The 21,161-nt window shown below is 40.5% G+C and overlaps 1 protein-coding gene across 25 annotated transcripts in view; it reads right to left on the bottom strand.

The window, feature by feature from the left end:
• The window catches only part of LOC149318339 (kinesin-like protein KIF1A), a 144,246-nt gene that overhangs the window by 47,325 nt on the left and 75,760 nt on the right, over positions 1-21,161 (bottom strand). For 13 of the 25 annotated variants that reach the window (XM_089509473.1, XM_089509474.1, XM_089509475.1 and 10 more), the window contains 12 exons: positions 20,938-21,017; positions 19,906-20,012; positions 18,693-18,776; positions 17,049-17,229; positions 16,308-16,380; positions 15,320-15,413; positions 14,706-14,854; positions 13,352-13,530; positions 12,046-12,183; positions 2,094-2,212; positions 1,475-1,560; positions 746-884 (listed from right to left, as the gene is read on the bottom strand). In XM_089509473.1, the coding sequence (XP_089365599.1) occupies positions 746-884; positions 1,475-1,560; positions 2,094-2,212; positions 12,046-12,183; positions 13,352-13,530; positions 14,706-14,854; positions 15,320-15,413; positions 16,308-16,380; positions 17,049-17,229; positions 18,693-18,776; positions 19,906-20,012; positions 20,938-21,017 (1,429 nt within the window). Of the gene's footprint in view, positions 1-745; positions 885-1,474; positions 1,561-2,093; positions 2,213-10,208; positions 10,440-12,045; positions 12,184-13,351; positions 13,531-14,705; positions 14,855-15,319; positions 15,414-16,307; positions 16,381-17,048; positions 17,230-18,692; positions 18,777-19,905; positions 20,013-20,937; positions 21,018-21,161 lie in introns of all 25 variants that reach the window. The other 12 variants (XM_089509462.1, XM_089509466.1, XM_089509468.1 and 9 more) reach the window with 2 other exon arrangements.

Raw genomic sequence — 21,161 nt, 5'->3', positions numbered from 1 at the left:
TAAGTATACATGAAATGTTGTGCTTTTTAAAAAAATCATACTGTTGCACTATTGTTGAAAAAGTGTACCCAAAGATATATTACAGGTAACATTATCTGGTCTCCCAGGGTCTGGTTTTATTTCTGGTATGTGGTTTATATACTACACCAGATCCATAACAAACGCACTTACTTCTGTTGGCCGGGAGAAAAGAAAAGAAACGACACAGAATTTAAATACAGTAGTACACCATACAAGTTCTGGTTGTTTTCCAATAGACACCTAGTGGGGCTTTATCTTTCAGCAAGGAATGTTACCTTTATCACACTTGTTCCATTGCCTTTATCCATGCTATGCAGACTTAAAGCTACTGATAATGGCCCGAGAGAGACGGATGGGAAGCGGGGTGGTGGCGCCGATTCTAGGGTTTCGGAGTGTGCACCAACTGCATGCTCCTAAACCCTAGTCTGTACGAATGCTGCCATCATGCGTCATTGATGCACAACAGTGCACTAATGGCGTAATGATGGCAGCACCTGTGCATACCAAAAAGAACCCAGTTTTCCTGGGTTCTTTTTGGTGTGGAGGGAGCCTGCACCATTTGGCTGCTGTGGGCTCCCTCAGGAGCTAAAGCAGACGGCTCCATGCCGCCCTTCTGTTTGCTTTTCATTGTTCCATATAGAGGGAATTCCAGTAAGCGCTCAGATCTTTTAACTGATATGCACAAAGTGCTCTATGTCTTTCCTGATCTAAAAAAGCCTTTCACCTGCACAAGTGTTGTTGTTGACTTCATCAGCAGATGGTCCAATATCAGTTATCTGCCCCTGTCCCTCAACAATGCGCAGTTCCTCCTGTGAAGTTCCAGATCGGGACATTCCCACCACAGGACAGGACTCAGACTGGAACTACAAGGAAAGAAAGGAAAGTATGGAACAGAGGGAAAAGATATGATGGATGTGATTATTAGTTTTCCCTTGTAGCAGTGTACTTTCTCTCTCCTTTTTAATCATTTGATCAGTGAGATCCACACCCAGGTTCAAGCAGCTGATCCAAGAAGAGAAGAACAAAGAGAAGAACATGCTTTGTATTTCTATGCATTAATAAGAGACATTGCTTTGCTGTTGAATAGTAGACCATTGAAGTCCAAGGCTTTTGGTGTTGCTAGTGCTGGTCTCAACTTCATTCAACTTTATTCTGTTTTCCATGTTAGTGCATGTAAACAGATGTAGTTTAAGGCAACTAGAAAAACAGAACATACTCCTGTGTACCTTTGGTGGGAGAAAGTAAAGACATTTTAAAACAGAAGAGATAGTAAGTTTTGTTGTCACTGATGATGCCTCTAAATAGATTCTTGCTTACTCCTTACTTTCCTACACACAGTCTGAATCTGCAGAACAAAGTGTTTAATAAATAACTGATGACATGTGGGACAATGAGCTTTAGGTAAGCAGCTCCTTGGAATGATGCTCAGGCAGTACTGACATTCATAGCATACCTTCTCAAAGTGCTGGTCATCAAATGAAATTTTGGCTGTTCCCGACTGCCTCACTCCTGAGCCATAATCTGGTGCTTCTTCATCCGCTAGAAACAGCAAGTTAAAGATTATAGTAAAGACAGAAAAGCAAAAAATCCTTAACAGATTGAGGGTCAATGACAGAGACTCTTATATACAGAATTTTTCACATGTAGAAATGTTCATAAGAAGAACCTGGGCAGTGATGCAGGACAAAGGCACATCTAGTCTAGAGTGTTAACTGGAGCTATCATACAATTGTCCTGCTCAAAAAACTTTACTAGCTGCTGATCTGTTTTCAGTCACAATTCAATGATCTATAAAGTCCCATATGGCTAAGATCCAGGCTATCTGAGAGACCACAATGTCTCATATGAGCCTGCCCACTCTGAAATCTCCAGGAGATGCCCTTCTTTCACCATGTCTGCAACCTGTCCAGATGTTGCATCACCCAGCTGCTTCCTCAGCCAGCTGCTATATTCTGTCCTGTGAAATACCTAATACAGTGGTATATATACATACATACACTGACATTTATGGATCAAATGAGTCAAGTCTGTACAGAAGACTCTCCCACATCACCACTTCTACCACTTTTTACCTGAGATGGCCTGTACTGCCACACGCAAGAATCCTTTAACTTCTCCCTTCTCACTGACAATGGCAACACGGTGGACCAGAGGCACAGGATACAGCAAGTTGCTGAGATACACAAAAGCTCTGAAAGGGAAAACAACATAAGAGAGTGGTCACTGCGTCTCATGTAGGAGCTTCTCCAAACACACTCCATAGCCGATGGTAGCTGGGACCACAGTTCACCGCTCACATCACAATATGGTGCTGCAAAGCAAAACTAAAGAAAGGCAGCCATGGCCAGCCGGACAGAGAGGGGAATTCAGCGTGCTTAGAACAGAGTTCCTGTACTGAGCCATGAAGCGAAAGTGTAGAGAGTTAGTGAGCGCTAGCATAGCGTACCTCTCGTTCTGTCATCTCCCATGGCCGAAGGGAAGGGAGAGGGGCTGCACTGGTGCAAGAGGGAAATTAGAACAGTGACCTGTGGCAGGAGAGACTAGACAACTAGTACCCTGGGTGCTGTAATTTGTCCAAGGTCCTGATGCTGAATAATGGCAAGGCAAAAGGGACAGAAGAGAGGGGAAGCAAAGAGAGAGGGGGCTAGAGTCAGGAAATGAAGATAGATAGGAAAAAAGGAAGGTTAGGAAAGAAGGGGAAGCAATTAGGCAGAAACTGACCAATGAGCTCAAGAGATTTCTTAAGAAACTGAGACAAATTCGGCTGAAATTCAAGCCTCCTTCAAATGAGTCCTTATATAGTCAAAGTATATCATAAGGGAAGGGGAGCAGGCCACAATATGCCGCAGCCAACTTCATTCTACCAGTAAACTGAGGAAACGGGTGTTTTATTATACAGTAATAAATAAAAGTGGTCCTTCAATTCATTGTTATATTGGACTACAAACACTACATTTTTACCTCTAGGGGAACAGTATCACTGAAGGTTAGGACACACCATTAACGAAGCTAGACAAGGAATGTATTCTCTCTCTTAAAACTCACCTATATACATATGAAGTTCAATGTCACTTACAATATAGGACACTAACCACACAATAGTCAGTATTCTTGACATAAATAGAAATATTCAGTATTAACACAAACTTTGTGTGGGATTTTTGAAATCCTTCCTTGGTTATTTCCATCTAGGCACAGTTGGATTCTGTTTTTAACCTTGCTCTATTTGGCTGGTATTTTATGATAATATTTAATATCTGTATAGTATAATTTGCTGCCATTATAATTCCATATCTAGTAATAGACTGTAGGTGTTAGCCCTAACAGAACACAGAGACATCCATTAAACTCCAGCTAGGCTGCTTTTCCTATCAACCTGCATACCAATGCAGGACAAACCATTATTGTTCTGCAGGAGAACAGACATAATACATGAAAATAAACCTACAGAAGAGAGAGCAGAGAAGCCTATCTTTGTATAGTGACCCTCAGAAAATTAAGACTACAGATATACCTCAGTTAACAAAGTAGATGTGCTCCTTAATATTTTGTCGTAAACAAAAAATTTGGTACCAGAAGCAGAAATAACATGGAAAATAGGGATAAGTTCTTATGCCACCAAAAAAGAAAAAGAAAAAGAACTGTTCAACACATTTCAGCAAACTTTTTATTCAACACTAGCAATATGTCCATGTAAAATGACACATTAAGGTCAAGTAAGCCTTGCGTAAGTAAGCAAATACATTTTTAACCTTATAGGCTTTTATCAGTGGAGATTTTTTCTAATGCTTTCCATTTTGTTAACCAGACTTTTAGATGTATGCTTTTTAATATGTGAGGCGAGCTGATGAGGCTTATCTGATCTCCCCCTTTTTATGTTTTCCTGATCATACAGCTCAGTAGGGAATTCAAAAGGCAGCTGCTACTGACCCTGCTATTGTAGGCAGGCAAACACAATAGGGTAAACTATACAGTCAGCCCTCCATATCCACGGATTGCTTATCCATGGATTCAACTGTCCACAGCTTGAAAATATTTTTAAAAATATATAAATTCCAAAAATCAAATCATAATTTTGCCATTTTATATTAGAGACACCATTTTACTACCCCATTGTATTGAATGGGACTTGAGCATCCACAGATTTTGGTATCCACCGGGGGTCCTGGAACCAAACTCCAGCGGAGTTTGCAGAAGAATCCCAGTGTAGCCCAACTCAAGTTTGTTCACTGTAAACACAGAATTTGAGGTCTATCATTCACAGGGTTTCCATAAGTTGAAGTTGACCTGACAGCAGTTAACAACAAATGCTTTTAAAATCTTTCATTTAAATTTTGTAATGTTTTATGCTGTATGCCATTTGAGTGCTACAGCAGTAATGAAAGGACTAGATGCACGGTGGACCCTTGGTATATGCTAGGATTTGGTTCCAGGATATTTAGTTCCAAGTTCCAGGGACACCAAAATCAATGGATGCCCCACTAAACACAATAGCATAGTAAAATGGTGGCCCTTATATAAAATTGCAAAATCAAAATTTGGTTTTTGAAATATTTTTCTCTCAATATTTTCAATCCATGGATGGTTATATCCATGGATACAAAATCCGTGGTTACAGAGGGCTTACTCTAAATGCATCTATTTTTTTAAGGTGATAATAAATTCTGGTCCTGTGACACACACCAAGTATTATACAGGGAAATGCCATTTGATGTTAACTGTGTCAAAGTGGTAAGGCTATGTTCACTACTCAAAAACAACATCATCCTGTGTCACTTTTGTATATTTTCAAAAACTGACATTCTTCATTTGCTAATTTTTATGGAAATGCTTTTTTTGGGGGGGGAGGGGGGTAAATCTAATGTTCTGTCCTGAGATATTTTTTTTTTTAAACTTAGCCTATGGTGATTTTTATTTGTCCTTATTGTTGTGCATTGCCCTTAAGTTAACTTCAACCTCCGGCAACCTTGTGAATGAGTCATTTTCAAGACACATTCTTCTTGACAGCCCTCCTCAGTTCCTGAAGACTTAGGCCCATGTCCTCTTTGACCGGGTCTATCCATCTGGCATGTGGTCTTCCTCCCTTCCTACTGCCTTCTATCTTTACAATCATAATTGTCTTTTCTAATGAGTCATGCCTTCTCATAATGTGCCCAAAATATTACAGCCTCAATTTAGTCATCCTGGTGTGTAGGGAGAGTTCAGATCTGATTTGTTCCAGGGTTCATTTCTTTGTGTTTTAGCTGTCTATGGCATCTGCAGACCTCTCCTCCAGCACTAAATCTCACAAGGGTTGATTTTTTTTTCTGTCAGCTTTCTTCAGCATCCAGCTCTCACACCCATACATGGTGATGGGAAATACAATGGCTTGAACAATGCTCACTTTAGTGTTCAGTTGTTATCTTTGCACTTTAAGATTTTTTCAGTTCCTAAAAATTAGCAACTATTCTATGATTCTAATTAAAGGGTCAGCAACTGAAGCAGCATGTCAAAAAAGTAAGGAGTGGAAAGTAAGGAGTGAACCAGATAAAACTTGGATTTGTCTGTGATGAGAAATGAACATTATGGCGTTCTTACTGAGAACACAGTGCAGTATCAAATGTCATACAGAACTACCATTTAAAAGTTTAGTTTGAACTGACTGTGAAAGAGGAATGATTCAGCATTGCAAAGGGGCTTTTATTGGAAGCAATCCCACTGTCCCAGTACAATATGTGGTATAATTTGGCTCCTGATATTACCTAGAACTAAATCAGCATTTCTTCAATCAAGAAATACCAGAGCGAAACTTAACACTTGTATCCAAACATTTACTGGGAACATCACCTGCAGTGTTTTAAATTCTGCCCCAATACAGCTCCATGTATACATCCTAGGTAGAGGAAACATAAGCCAATGATAGGTGACAGTTTTGTTTTAGCAAAAATGTTGATTTTTTCCAAAACTTAAAAGTATTGCAATAAGGTATGTGACTACAGGCATACCTCAGTTAACAAAATTTTGACAAAGAAACTTCTTTTTGCAAAGTATTTTATGACCTGTGTGTGTGTGTGTGTGTCTTCAAGTCACCTGTCTCTTATGGCAACCCCATACATTTCATAGAGTTTTCTTAGGCAAGGAATATTCAGAGTTCTTCCTCTGAATATCCTTCCTCTGAAATATAGCCTGCAGCACCTGGCATTCATTCATGGTCTTCCATCCAAATACTAACCAGGGCTAACCCTGTTTAATTTCCAAGATCAGACAGTATTTGGCACCTTTAGAGTATTTATTCCATGTTTATTCCTTGCTCTAGCTTTTTGTAGCAGTATTGGCACTGGGAGGACAGTGAAAGAAAGATGGAGAAACACAATCTTTCAGTGCTGGATTGCAGCAGCATGTCTGCAATAAACAAGGCAGTGACGCTTGAGCTGAGAAAGAGTGGGATTGTACTCTAGCTGATCTTACTGTAGCCATGTATATCTGCTTACAACAGGAAAGGTAAACAGCATTTGCCTCCAGAATCCTTTACTGATTGTGCATGAACAGCAAAACAGAGAGAAACGGGGACTGCAAATATGACTGTATGACCAGCTATACTTCCAACAAGTTTTTAAAAACACAGACGTATAAGTTTGTCCCCCACCATGGAAATCATAAGAAAAATGGAGGCCACTGAAAGAAAAGGTCATTCATGGATGCAGTTTTGAAGAAAATTTCAGGTAGCCTCGAAATGTTTTTGTTTACTTAACTTTGTTTATTTTGCTTACCTGACCTCATTCCACATATATGTATTGTTAGTTTTGAATAAAAAGTCTGCTAAGGAATGTTGAATTGCTTTTCTTGTTTCCATATCCATATTTTCTTGTTTCCTACCCATGTTATTTCCATGTTATTTCTGCCTTTGGCACCAGATTTTCTGTTAAAGAAGTAATGCCCAGGAACACATCTACTTTGTTAACTGAGATATACATGTTTATACTTCACCCTAATTTACATGATCATTGTCAGGCTTCCAAACATTCTGCCTGAATCCATGCTCAAAAATGTGTCTTGTCATTATAGCTTAATTTTAAATCTTGTGAAAATGTATCACCAGCTCGCCTAATAATTACAAATGGAGAAAGTGTGTATGTCTGTCTATGTTTGGAAAACTTCTTAAAATACAATCTAGAAGTTTTCTTGAGAACAGAGACAGAACTAAATGTTAATAGGAAATGTGTATTGTTATTTTAAAAATCTCAATTTTATGTCACAGATTACTAGATCTGTGTGAACGTGTGTTTAAGTACTCCTTCGTCCCATTTGGTTCTCCATACCTTAGATTAAATATAAAACCTTCTGGCTAGAGATGAATAAATATGTAATCCTATACACACTTGTCTGAGATTAAGTGCCATTGGACTCTCTTTGAGTTGACACATATAGAATTGCACTGCAAAGATTATATCTCTACTGAATAAGGGAGGTGGGCAGCTTCTGGATGTCGAGAAGTTGCATCCTCTCATGAGATGGAAGCAGCCAGACTGGAGAAAACAGAGGTTGCAGCTATAAACTTTCTCCCCACTCTTGGTTGATTAACTGAAAGAGCACACTACTGAAAATAGTGGGAAGTACTTGCATTTTGAATCCTATAGCCAATTGTATATTACATTGAAATAAGTACCTTGACTTTTATTTCCTTTCAAACTATTCTTGGTTTCAAATTCTTCTTCTGTATTCAGAAAATAAAGCTCCTAAGTATGATACTTCTCCATTTCATATATTACTGTAAAGAAAACTGCCAGCTTATTGCTGAGTGCAGTCTGAAGTTAAAATCTTCTGCTGTCACTACTAGAGTCAATTTTTTTAGAGTAAAAGTTTCTCATTAAAAAAAGGCCAATAAAACCTAAGAAAAGGCTCATAACCAGCTCTTTGGAAGCCATAGTATTGTATGTGTCTATCAATTTCCCAAAACTGCAAATCACTTTGATGTTTAGAGCCTGTGGACAGATATGTAAATAATCTCACCTCATCAAACAATTTCTCTGTTTTCTCCAGCATTGACGGCATCATATATTTTGATAATGGGTGGCCTAGAGTAGGGCTGGAAAATGTTTGCTCCTCCAGATGTTATTGAACTATGACTCCCAGCATTCCTCACCATTAGTTATGCTGGCTAGAGAGGTTGCAGCTATAGCTTAAGAACATCTGGAAGAGAGCACAGTTCTCACCTCCATCCTAGAGGAAGCTTGGAGCATATTATCTGTTGGAGTGTCATTATAACGACTAGTAAGAATAACACAATATGAAACAGGCCTGAAATCCAGAAAACTAAAGAAGGAAGGAATTGGAGAACTGGGAAGGTTCAGAGACAGGAAAAGCAAGAGAGGAAAAAAGGGGAATTCAAGAAGGAAATGAGGTGGAGGGAGGATCAAGGAAGACAGAAAGAGGCTAATTGTCATTAAAAGAACAGAGTAGGATAGAGGCGCTAACCACAAGATTGGTGAGGTGCAAAGATGGCATGCTCAGACCAAAGAAAAGCCTTTCAAAAGGAAGACAAAAGTGAAATAATTCCCCCCAATTTTGCTAAAGCTTTGGAGAAAGAGCCAGCAGCTAAAAAATAAATAAATAAATAAATAAATAAATAAATAAATAAGGAAAAAGGAAAAAAAACCAAAGACAAGGATCCAATCAAAGCACACTTCACGAGAAATGTGAACAGCACAGCTGCTGCATAAAAGGAGTCAATTTTGTCTGACTCAAAAGACTTCCAAGAACAGTTCACAGGATTGGGGGAGAGGGTTTTCCCTCATTGAGCTATTTGGTATTTTGGCCTGTTTGTTGATTTGAAATCTCAAATCCCCCAAGAGGAGAAAAAAAAAGGAGGAAGAAGCCAGCTCTTTCGGTTTGAGACTGCAAGACTTTACCCCATCTCCCTTTCTTCCTATTCTAGGCCCCTTTCTTCCCTTATGTGCTCCCATTTTCCTAAATTCTATTTACAATTTAGCCTGTCTTTCCCCTGCCCTTCATTTTTTAAAAAAAATCTGGGCACCCTACCCTATACATCAAGGAGTGAACCTCATGTTAATTCAAAGTTAAACATAAGAGATCCTAATTGGCATCGTTTGTGACTGTGATCCCACGAAAAGCAAGATCTGGGGTGGGTTGATGGAGACAAACATTTACTTCTGCCTAGGCAAAATCAGCATGTATATGCCAAAGACTGCAATGCCAAGTCTTTAATAGCTACCAAGACTGATCAGTAGGACTGTGTCTTTTAATTTGTGAGGGCCATACAGCCACTGCAGAACAAGCCAATTTTCTGATTTCACAAGCAGAAGCATGGTGGGAACTCTGCATTTACTATCCAGAACCACAGACTCATTCAGCAAGGCAGTAAGGGTGAAGCCTTTCAATGTCTTTGATGGAAATGGGAACTCATAAGGTTTACTTTTAAGGGCAAGCTTATTTCTGCTAAACAGCAGCATGCCAAAATATATATTCCATTCCTTTTGGAGATAGGAGAACTAGAGCAAGTAGTACTGGCCACATGAAAGCAAGTGGTACTAGATGGCCATATAAAGAACAACTGTCCTTCAAAGTACATCATGGAGTTCATCTTTGGAAATCAACCTATGTGCCATCTGTTCTGCTTGGTGAAAACCTGACTTTTATCCTCTGTGAAATATCCCAAGTGCCAGTCTTGTACTATTGGATAATTCTGCAAGAGATATTTGACTATTTTAATCATAATATTCCCAGAGTTCACTATTTATATTGGAATCACAGTTATATCACCAATCATTCCCTTCTCTCTAGACTCCCAAGATTTTTTTAGTTCACAGATACACATCTTAGTACCACCACCCCAACCTCCTACACCAGCATCAACAGGGAAAATTCATGTTAAATTCATGATGCTAACAAGCAACACAAGTCCTATAAGCAAACATCAGGTAGGGTGACTTGGCAGGATCTGAACATGTTGCTTTTATTGAAAATACCCATTTCGGTTTTAATTACTGCCAGTTGTCCCACTATATGCCCAATTCCTCCTTACATATACTCTAATACCTACTCTCTCTCTTTTTTTCTTTTTGGTCCTACCCTTCTCTATGGAATGGCTAATGGCTCACCTGTCCCTGACTGCCTGAACGTGGGAAAGCAGGTCTCTTATGCGAAAGAGCTAGTTCCTTCCCAGCATGCTCTCCTAAGACCTCACCAACCTTCCTACTAAACTGAACAGGGGGGAGCGGTCGTAAAATGGATCCTGGCCATCATACAGCGGGTACTCCGGAAAGATGTCTTCCTCCAGGTCCTCCTCCTCCTCCTCCTCCTCCTTCCCCACGTGCTGCTCGTCAGCAGGCTCGGTGATGTCGGAGTCAGGGTTCGAGAAGGTGGGGGAGGGGGTGAGATCAGCCATGCGCTCGCTCATGCATGTGTTGAAAATAGGAGAGCTGTTGCAGCCAGAGATATCTGAACTAAGGTTAGTACAACAAGATAGGAGACAGGTTAACACCAGCTATTCCAAGCACACACACGTACACACACGCAGACTAGGCTTGCTTTGCTTTTGCTTTTCCAAACAAGCAGCAGTGTTAATCAGGAAGGGAAGAGATGAAAAAACCTCCCAAACACACAACTAAAGGAAGCGCCAATGCCATCAGCTGAAAATCCAGAAGAGCAAATACTGCACTGTATAGGAAAACCCCACAACCACCTTCACTGAAGCCAACAGGTAGCTTTAGAAAATAAGGCTCCTCTGACCCTATTTTATAAAGGGTACAGAGAATAATTCCACTGTGGATTTAGACAATGGAATGGATCATACCTCAGATGCACTCAACTTTGTTGAAATTCAATGGCAAACCCTTTTTTACCTGGCCTTGAACAATTCCCAGCTGATGGCATCACTTCTTTTTTCTAATGTTGCATGGAAGCACACAAGACCAAACATTATATACATATATACAGTATATAGGTAGATATTCATACAACACACACACACACACACACACACACAAATCCTACAGAAGTGATTTCTTAGTTGCATCTAACTCTGAAAAGTTATCCTTTTGTAGTTGTTGTTTTGTCCAACCTGAGAGCACTATATTCACTTACAAAGAGCCAGAAGGATTTTAATAGTAATATGGGGCAGATGTGTGGCTGTAATTCTAATATAACTAAATGTAATATATCTAAATGTGATGGTTCCCACCAATCCAGAGGTCACAATTTACAAGCAGGACTCCTGCTTGAAAGGCTACAATTTGCAGAGTGGTTACCATAGATCATGGCTATAAAATCTCAGTATACCTTCCTCAAGGAAATTTCAGCCACCAGTAGTAAAGTGGAAAAGGGAAACATACACCTGGACATCAGACCTAGCTTTTTGAATGGATTATACCATTGTGTATGTACATGTGACTATGCAACTCACATTTTTAAAAGGCCCTGCATAAACCTGGAGGACAGTGGAAGATCCCTACAAGGAATGAAGCCTTGTTCTTGTATGCTGAAATAAATTTGTGAGAAGGGGGGGATGTCCTAGCCTTTCCCTTCTTCTTGTATGTTTCCACTAGTCCCTTCATGTGGAAAGTGAATTTGTGCAGAGGGCAACCTCTTCTGAATATGGAGGTTCACCATGCAGTTTAGAACACCAATTTTTGAGTGTCATATATCATATGGAGAGATTTCCTGGCTACACAGTCCCTCTCCACATAAGGAAGTGACAGAAACAAATGAGAACATAGCCCACAGCTCCTCAAGTGTTTAGAAGACCCAACTCTATATCATCTGAATTGAGGTTACAAAAATTACTTTTAAAAAAAGTTATAATGTTTTTAGTCTTTTTTTTTAAAAAAAGAGAATATATATGTAGTCCCAAAAATGACTTTTCCAAGATGCTACACAATGTAATCTAATGTTCAGGTGCTTCCTTACTACACTACAGAAGGGGCTGCTATTGCTGTATAACAGCAGTTGTCTTTGCTATTGCCATGCCTTCCATTTGATTTCCTTAATATGGGGTGGTAATTCAATATAGTAGATCAAAGCTCTCACCTGCCAACCAGCCTGAACCAAGGGAAGCGGTCATAAAAGGGATCTCCGCCAGTCACCACATTGTCACAGTCTTCTATTACACTAGAAGGCACTTCAGCTGCCCGGTCGTACATCTCCCGCATCAGGTCCAACCTCTGCCTGCAGTAACAGAGAAAACAAATTACCCCTCCTAATGGTGGCTAAGTAATTCCCCACTGCTATACTTACATCTATACATCTTACTTACATGACCTCAGAAACTAATGTTGAATCCTGCTCTGTTCACTGGAGACACACTATTACATGAGGGGAACTGTCCAACCCTTGTTTGCAACAGGTAAATTTTGCAAAACTTCTCAAACAATGGAACACTAGTAGCTGCTATTCAGTAGACTCACAGTTGGTAGACATATTACTATTCTGACACGTGACAGATTTAGATTTCACTCCATCTGATGATCTGGTCAGAATTTGGATTGATCAATGGAATGCCAAGATCAGATTAGCTTTGGAGTTTATCAGACAAGGGAAATTGGAAGTATAATCCCATGGCAATCTGAATGTAATCATGGGGTTTCACGTTATTGCGTGATAAGACTACCACACGCAATTTCAGGCAATGAGAAGTGAGTCCAAACACAATCATGGGGTTTCACGTTATTGCGTGATAGACTACCAAACGCAATTTCAGGCAATGGCAAGCTATTTTCAGGCAATGGGAAGTCAGTTCGAATGCAATTCGAATTCACGTAAATTCACTGAACTAGCAAATTCACGTGAATGTGTTCTCGCCCAACTTTCTTTTCATTCGAAATTAAGAGAAATTCCTCCAGTGTGATAAACTGCATAGTCATTAAGTCCAAAACTTGAGATCTCTGCATGGGATCAAATAACTATGTGGACTGGGGTGGCCACACTGGATTACAGAGACTATAAACTACATTATCTTTTTTGACCTGGCTATAGAAAATTTTCAACTGTTAAAGGTATTGGGAAGGGTATCTGTTTGATACTTTGCACAGAAACACTGTTTGACATGTGCACAAACACAGCTGGATGACCTTGCTGGATGACATCACCACAAATTATCATCCTTGTTCAACTCTCATGGCCAAACTGTGATATCCTAAAGTGGTCATATGTAGGCTCTCAAATAACCTGGCAGAGCAATGTTAACACAGGCATATAAGGAAATCCCCTTTAACTCAGGTACCGATGGCCGGTTATAAATTAAGAGGGTTTACTGAAATGTCAGATGATAACTGAACACTCTGTGTTTCCTTTCTTCTAGGTGATCAAAGCTCCTATGCCTCTTGTCTCTACCTACCTGAGTTTCTCCAGAGTCCAGTAATGGGTTGCTCCATTCTTCTGGTCCTGAACCTCCACTGCCACAATGGTCCTTGGGAAAGGACGTTTCTCGCGGTCTTTGGCAGCATCCGGAGGAAGCAAGTCAGGGGGCAGAGGAGAGTATAGAGTGTCTGTGAGGAGCACGAACTGAAACTGAACCTGGAAGTGAATAATCAGTGTTGCTAAGTTAGCATTGCTTCACTCACAGAGATCATTTTGAGTCATCTTTCTCACTCCTCCTGTGTATAATACCAAGTTCTTCTCAAAGATTAAGAGGAACCCTGCATGTTCACCCTTCTTTGTCTAGGTCATTAAACTGTTTCATTCATCTGAATGTGGTTACACAAAATTCCAAGATCCATCCAAACTGACCAATTCTATGTCTCAGTAGCACACCATGAAATGGGGTTCCAACCCTTGCATCCAGAAATGCCCAATACATAATCATGGCATCATTGTTTTGTTTCCCCCCTCAACATGTGATATGGAAAGGGTTTTCTCCCCATCCGGGACATGAAACGAGGGAAGAAAGATTGAAGGAGAACATTCATGCTACAGGTCTCACCCTTATCAAAAGGTCATCACATCTGCCAAGCAGTACAGGGGGAATGGGAGAATTTGTGTGTGTGAGAGAGAGATTGCCAACACAGCTATCTCTGTGTTTTGTACTGAAGATAAGCTAAGAACCTAAGTTATCTTAATGTCTGGACCCTGTGTCTCTTTCCTGATTTATAGGGCAATTTAGCCTGCCTAATATTATACTATATCGTAAGACTTGAAGAATCAAACAGAAGTCCATCTGATTAGTATTCTGTTTCTAATCACAGGCAATCAGATGCTTCTGGACATTCATAATCCTAGATGATATTCCTTTTGTGCTGTTATTCCTGAGCAGCTAGTAATTAAATGCATTCTGGCTTTATTCGTAGAGGGCCCATTTAGCTAACACAGCTACTGGCTATTGGTAGAGCTATCCTCAAATCATCAAATGTTTGCAAGAGTGTGGAGCAGTTGTTGGCATTCATGAAATGCTAGCTAACTTACAAGTTAAATATGCATTGTGTGAAGAAGTACTTACATTTGTCTGTCCCAAACCTACTGTATCTATGGGTCAACCTACAAACTGTGAAATGGGAAGGGAATAATCCTATATCTACTTGCTTCTTCATCACATGCATTCTGCTGCATCAGTCTTTTATAATTCACACATCTTCTAATATCTCCTCTACAATAGGATTGTTTGATTCTATTTCAGTGCAAGGAAAATCAACAAAACCCAAAAGCTCATCATCATCATCACCACCACCACCGTGAATATGGCAGAAATTGTTTACCTTCTTCTTCAACTCCACACTGATGGCATTGGCCTCCTTGAGGAAAATGGCATTGCCCCACAGTTGGTCTCGTAGAGATGTAAACTGGTACCACTTCCACTTCCTGAAGCCCCAGAGTGCCAGCTCAAACTCCCGATCTGTCCACTGAACTGGGGAGATAAAACAGTCTCGACTGGGCCCTTGGTATCCACTGGGGTTTGGTTCCAGGAGCCCCTGCGGATACCAAAATCTGTGGATGCTCAAGTCCCATTATATATGATGGCATAATATTAAGGAAGAGAAGGAAGAGAAAGAAGAGAAGGAGGCAGTGTTGCTGTGCAGGGATGGGCCAAGAGGGTGGCACAATTTGTCATGTCTAACAGTCTGTCACTTTATGTGGTGGTAGTGCAGCTACATTAGTTATTATGCATATGTGCATCATTTGTTCCTCAATCAACCTTAGAGCATACGGAAGCAAAGGCCTTATCTTTTCCCATTCACTGCTTCCCTTATTTTAAGTGAGAATTGTGCGAACTCCATGGTCTTTGTGTACTTTATATTATATTTTATTATGAATACGAATCACTGCATGAGAACCTTACCACAAGAAAACTTTCCTTTTGCTGAATTCTTACCTTCATCCTCAGGTTCCTCCTCTTCCTCATTAGCCTCAGGGTAGTATCTAGAGTCCATCTGCTTCTGTAAAGCCTCCAATTTACTCTCATAATCCTGAAAGAACAAGCAAAGGAGGAGTCCAGAACTGTATTGTACTTTCTTAATCACTAACTGCAATTATCACATTCCCGATAGTCAAGCAAGTTTTTCCTTTCCTTAGTAACTACCCCTTTAGCATAATAGATTGCAGAGTTTCATGGTACAGAATCATACTATATATAACCTCTGAGAACACTCATGAGAAGATGTACACACGCCAGATTAAAACCAGATTAAAACATTGTTAAAACAAATTAAAATAATTTTTAAAACCAGTTTTAACACCCTACACTTAATTAAAACAGTCTCAAAATCCAAGCTTGATTTTAAAGGCCAAAGGCCCTGAAAAACAATAAATTGTTATGTGCCACCAGCCTCAGCAGAGACTGAGCCAGTCTGATACCTTTTGGGAAGAACTTCTATGACATAGATGCCACTGTATAAAAAATTCCAGTCTCATGCATTTGCCAACCTAGTCTTTCATGGCGATGGAACATGCAACAGGGCTTCTCTTAGTCACTGGCCTTGTGTTAAGTCTGTTTTGTCCATTTTATGCATAAAATACTGTGCAAAATGTGTGTTTGTTTCTATATTGTCCCTAATATGCATGTTTTTTGTATACAACATCCCTGCAACTTTATGGTACACAATTTTTGAGTGAAGAACTGCACTGCAAAATTCAGAGCGAATATAATCTGAATAATGATTGTGTTCTAATCCAGAAGGTGTGAATGATGCTGGTTCAGTTAAAAATATGAAACAAACAAAATTCTTCTTCATCCTTAAATCTCTGTGCTATACAGTTTTTTGGAAGGCTGGCTTTATTTTGGAAATAGTTGTTTCCATCATCTAATACAAAGCAACCTTCTCCCCCCTTTTTGTTGAAAAAGCAGTATGTTTATTACTTACGAGTCTTTGCTGCTCAAGAAGGTAATTAGCCTCTTCCCTTTCCTTCCGGTATTGGTCTTCGAGTTCCTGAAGTCTGCATAAAAATTGGAATAATAAAGCAACAAAGACAGTTACAGAGAACCAACACTTACTGTCTACTGCCATTTCACCACCTCCAGCTCCAGACTTACTTTGGACCTGTAAAGCTGCTTTATAAAGAGTGAGAGCATTGACGATCTAGCTCAGTACAGGCATACCTCAGTTAACAAAGCATCTGACATTGAAACTCCTTTTTATCTATACCCAGCCCCCTTGGTTTCCCCCACATTCTCTGTTTAACTGGACATTCTTTAGCAGCAACAACATTGGTACAACAGTGAGTGAGGACTGAGAAACAGACTTTCAATGTCAGTGTGTTAGGTTGACACACCGCCGCGCCACTGCATGCACGAGCCCCATTCAGTTAAATGTGGCTTGAGCATGCACAGTATTTGCTTTATGCGGGGCAGTCCGGAATGGATCCCCCGCGTAAAGCAAGGGCGGACTGTATACTTGCATTCTGTCTTATGACAGATAGAGGCTTTTCAGGATTCTCTAGCACAAATCTTTTTCATCACCTACTAGTTGTTCCTGCTAAATAGAGATGATGGAAACTGAGCCAGAGACCTTCTTTATGCAAACATTTGCTCTGACACTTAGCTAAAGACCTCTGAATATTTTATTCTAGCTCTTGCTCCTCCTCAAACTTTTCCATCTACTCACCTCTGTTCCATCTCCTGCTTCATGTCGATGCCTTGTTTCTCCAAAAGTTCTCTCTGGGCAAAAGCCCAGTCCACTGGTTCAGCAGGGGTTTCGGCACAGGGAGTTCGCTCTCGCTCCTGCCGTGCCTGCTCAGGATGATTAAATCGAAAGACGTGGCTCTTCCCCATGATTATGCGATTTCCTGTGAGGATTGGGCAGGGGACGTATTGAGTAGAGGGACAGAAACAGCGTGGTAACAGTTCAACCTGTTACTAAGCCAGTGCAACAATTACCCACTGCACAACTTTTAGCAAATCTTTTCCAGGTAGATAAAAACAAGTAACTCACCAGAATCAGTACAGTGTCAATGTAAATCACACTCATGGCAATGAAACCCTTTCCTCACAGAATTATTTCCATGAGTGTATCCCATTACTTTTTGGGCTCAACTCTCAGTAATCCCCCAGCTAGCATGCTGGCAGCTATAAAGTGTGGTAAGCAATATTCACCTGTCAAAGCAGGAGAGAGTTTGAGGTAGATGAGGCTGTGCTCACAGATATGGATGAGTTACAGTAGATTACCAAGGATTTTTCACTCCCATTTGTTTAACAACAGCAGTGTCAAAATGACTTTCCCACCCTCTTAAACTATACTGCTGAAATAAAGAAAGCTTGGGATAATGACATTTTTTTTTGTGGGAAGATTTCTTGTTTTTGTTTTTTGCATGGAAGAACTATGAGATGAGTTCTGATATTGAACAGATGCTCAAAAATATCACTTAAAAAAAAAATCCAAGGGTACTGTATATACTCGACTATAAGTTGAGAAATTTATGCCCCAAAACGGACTCCAAAATCAAGGATCAACTTATGGAAGGGGCAATAGGTTACTGCTGATGATAAGGTTCATTAAAAAAAAGTGCCCACTTTCCTCTGTAGCCAGGTAAACAGCTCCCCGTTTGAGTCCCGGCGCCAGCAGCCTCTCCTCTCTCCGTGTGTGTGTATGTGTGTGTGTGTGTGTGTGTGTGTGTGCATGAGATCCTTCAGCCTTCCCTCGCAGCTGCTGAGGGATGGGATGCAGAGAGAGGGAGCATGCCCAGGCTTGGACCCCATTTTGCAAGCCATGGGTCTGGAAATACTGGGCTTAAAGGCAGGGAGAAAGCAAGGCTGGCGTCCTCTATTTTATTTTGCTAGCCATGGGTCTCGAAATGCTGAGCTTAAAAGGGAGAAAGCAAGGCTGGTGTCCTCTTTTTTATTTTGTTAGCCATGAGCCTGGAAATGCTGATGCAAAGAGGTGTGTGTGTGTATGTATGCACCCAGACTTGTTTCCCCATGCTGATACTGTGATCCTTGAGAGAGGTTCAAAGAGGAAAATGTAGAGAGGGAAGTGGTGCTTTGTTTCCCCCTTTAGATCGACTTATCCACGGGTCATATCAAAATCTGTGATTTTGGCCTCAAAAACTGCCCTCGACTTATACATGAGGTCAACTTATACATGAACATATACGGTATATCTTTTGTGCCTGGCCCCAGCTGATGGAAACTGGGGCTCTCTGGTAAAATTTAAAACACTGCACAATCCTACAGTCTGTCCTCCCTGTATAGAATCTTTCTCTTGCTCCTAAAGCACACTGTCTCATCCCTTTACCTTGACAAATGAACCTACCAGATCTTAAGATGCTGGGTTCTGTGACTTTCTTGCCGTTGACATAGGTGTCTGCCCCCTCACAAGGTTCCAGGGTCACCACTGCTGCAGAAAAGGTGTAAGAGGAATTGGGAGTGGATGGGGAATAAAAGGGACACAAGAGATGCTAAGAAAACACAAGGAACAACTTTTTTTCTAGATTTGTTTTAAAAAATTGGATGACTGGTCTACTCAAATGGGAAACCTCTGACCTCTGTATTGGTAGGCAGTCTGTATAAATTAAATTGAACTCTGGTGGGCATTTTAATTTACACAGGGCAAGGTAACACTTTAAGGTAACACTTGCTCAGGTCTTGCAGTCTTGTGGCTGTGGCTTCCTTGGTTGAGTCTTTCCATCTGTAAAGCAATACTGTATTCTTCCTACTGCCTTCTACCTGAACAAGCATGATTGTCTTTTTCTAGTGAGTCATGTCTTCAGATAATGTCTGAAGTACAACAATCTCAAAAGTCATTCTGACTTCTAGAGAGAGTTTGGACTTAATTTGCTCTAGGACCTATTTATTTGTCTTTTTAGCAATGTATGATATCCATAGAACTCTCCTCCCAAGTTAGCATCATTTGATATCCTAACATGAAAAGTCATTGCACACATATATTCAGGAATTAGTCTATAACACTTTAAAATATGAGCCAGAGGCTCAAAGGTTAGACTAGAAACCCAGTAAAGTCACATGGACTATCAGAATTCTAGCCTAATTTTAATGGAAATACTTGGTTTTAATGAGCTACAAAGGAATCCAAATCTGGTCTAAGCCTATAGAGCAAACTTGTTTCTGGGGGGTGGGTGGACGGGTTTGAAACATCCCCTAAAGATCATTTGGGAGCAAACAAATGTGACACCCCCACGCAAGTCCTAGGAAATCTAGGGGCCTCCAAACATGGTAGAAATGCCCGTTACCACCCCCCAGAAGCATTCACATACTCCCAGAGGCATTGGGGCATTCTGAAGCAAAAAAGGTTCTTGGGGGTCCTGGGGCAGTAGGATAGGTGTGATTTTAATTCAGATCTGCAGGACTCAAACATGGGTGATACAACTGAGACACTCCTCAATCTGGCTGCTTTGCTCCATTTTGAAAAAAAAGATACTGGCAGAAATGGAAAGCAATGAGAAGCTCATTTCTAACTAGACAGAGAAGGATAGCTGAGAACTGTGGGCCTTTCTGTATGACGGTACCTTCACTGCCAGCCTTGGTGTCACTTCGGAATATGCAGTGTTCTTCTTTGATGAAGTGCCCACTGAGTACAATGTCTTGCCTCCTTTCAGCATCTTCTCGACCAACCCTGTTCGGGACAAAGCAATTATTTAGTGATCCAAGTCCAAAACTGTAAAGAATTCTGGGTACTCTTCCGAACAAGTGATTAGAGTACCTTTGACCATCTCTATTATCATGTAGGCAGATGAGTGAGATGATTGCTATTGCAGGAAGTAGCATGGTTCAGCTTTAGTAGCTACTAGTTTGCTTCTAGAAATAGTTTAGGGTGCTAGTTTTGACAAAGAAAACCCTGAGTACAGTTGGTTCATCCTGTCTTCATGAGTGCCTACTATATGAAAGTCCCTGTCCACTTAGATCAACAGATCAGCACATAGGACTGTCTGGGATCTCACCTCTACACAGCCATGAGCATAAAGTTCAGGGCCTTCTTTGGAACTTCTTCCAGGAAGTCCAGTAGGCAGTGACTCAGCTCCAATCTCTAGTAGACATTTTTACTTAAGCACAAGTATTTTTGCCAAAATTTGCAAGGGGATCAAACATGCCTCCTTACTGAAAGCTGCACATCTCATTTCCACTCATAGGTAATGATCTGGCAAGTTATGAGCTTCCTTGTCAGATGAACTGGTGTGGGGCATAGGCCTAAACACAACTGTTAAACCCAAGTAGAAAAGGAACTACTGAATTACTGAAATTTATACAAATTTTGGTATACCACATTCCCACTGACTCAATAGGTCTATTCTAATTAGAACTAACAACTGGACTTAGGCAGAGCACAGAATCATGCAGATTTTCAAATGTTGCTGGAATGCATATCTCAGCAGCCTTATACTGCATAGCTAATGGCAAGAAATTATGGGAAGTGTAGTCCAATAACATTGGGAAGGTTGCATGACAACAATTGGAGAGCCCTAGGCTGCATTTTGCCCAGCCCTTGTATTGTTAAATCAGATTAACTTCAATCCATGCACTGTTCTTATCATGCTCATTACCTGGTTATTCCATCTTTAATGTAGTACAGAAGGCACTCAGACATCAGTGGATCTTCATTTAGGTTGACCAGATGTGGTGTCTGAGAAAAACAAAAGGGAAAGATGAAATTAAACCACTCTTGTCTTCCTAGGCAGGGTCCTACTAAAGCTTGTTACTATTTTGGACTAAAACTCCCAGCTTCCCCCAGCACAAGCAATGTTGGCTGTGGGATTCTAGCAGTTGT

This window comes from Sceloporus occidentalis, unplaced genomic scaffold, assembly GCF_023333645.1.
Source record: "Sceloporus occidentalis isolate IW3139 unplaced genomic scaffold, rSceOcc1.0.p SCAF_2, whole genome shotgun sequence".
Lineage (NCBI taxonomy): Eukaryota > Metazoa > Chordata > Lepidosauria > Squamata > Phrynosomatidae > Sceloporus > Sceloporus occidentalis.
This window is presented reverse-complemented; position numbering and strand designations above follow the sequence as displayed.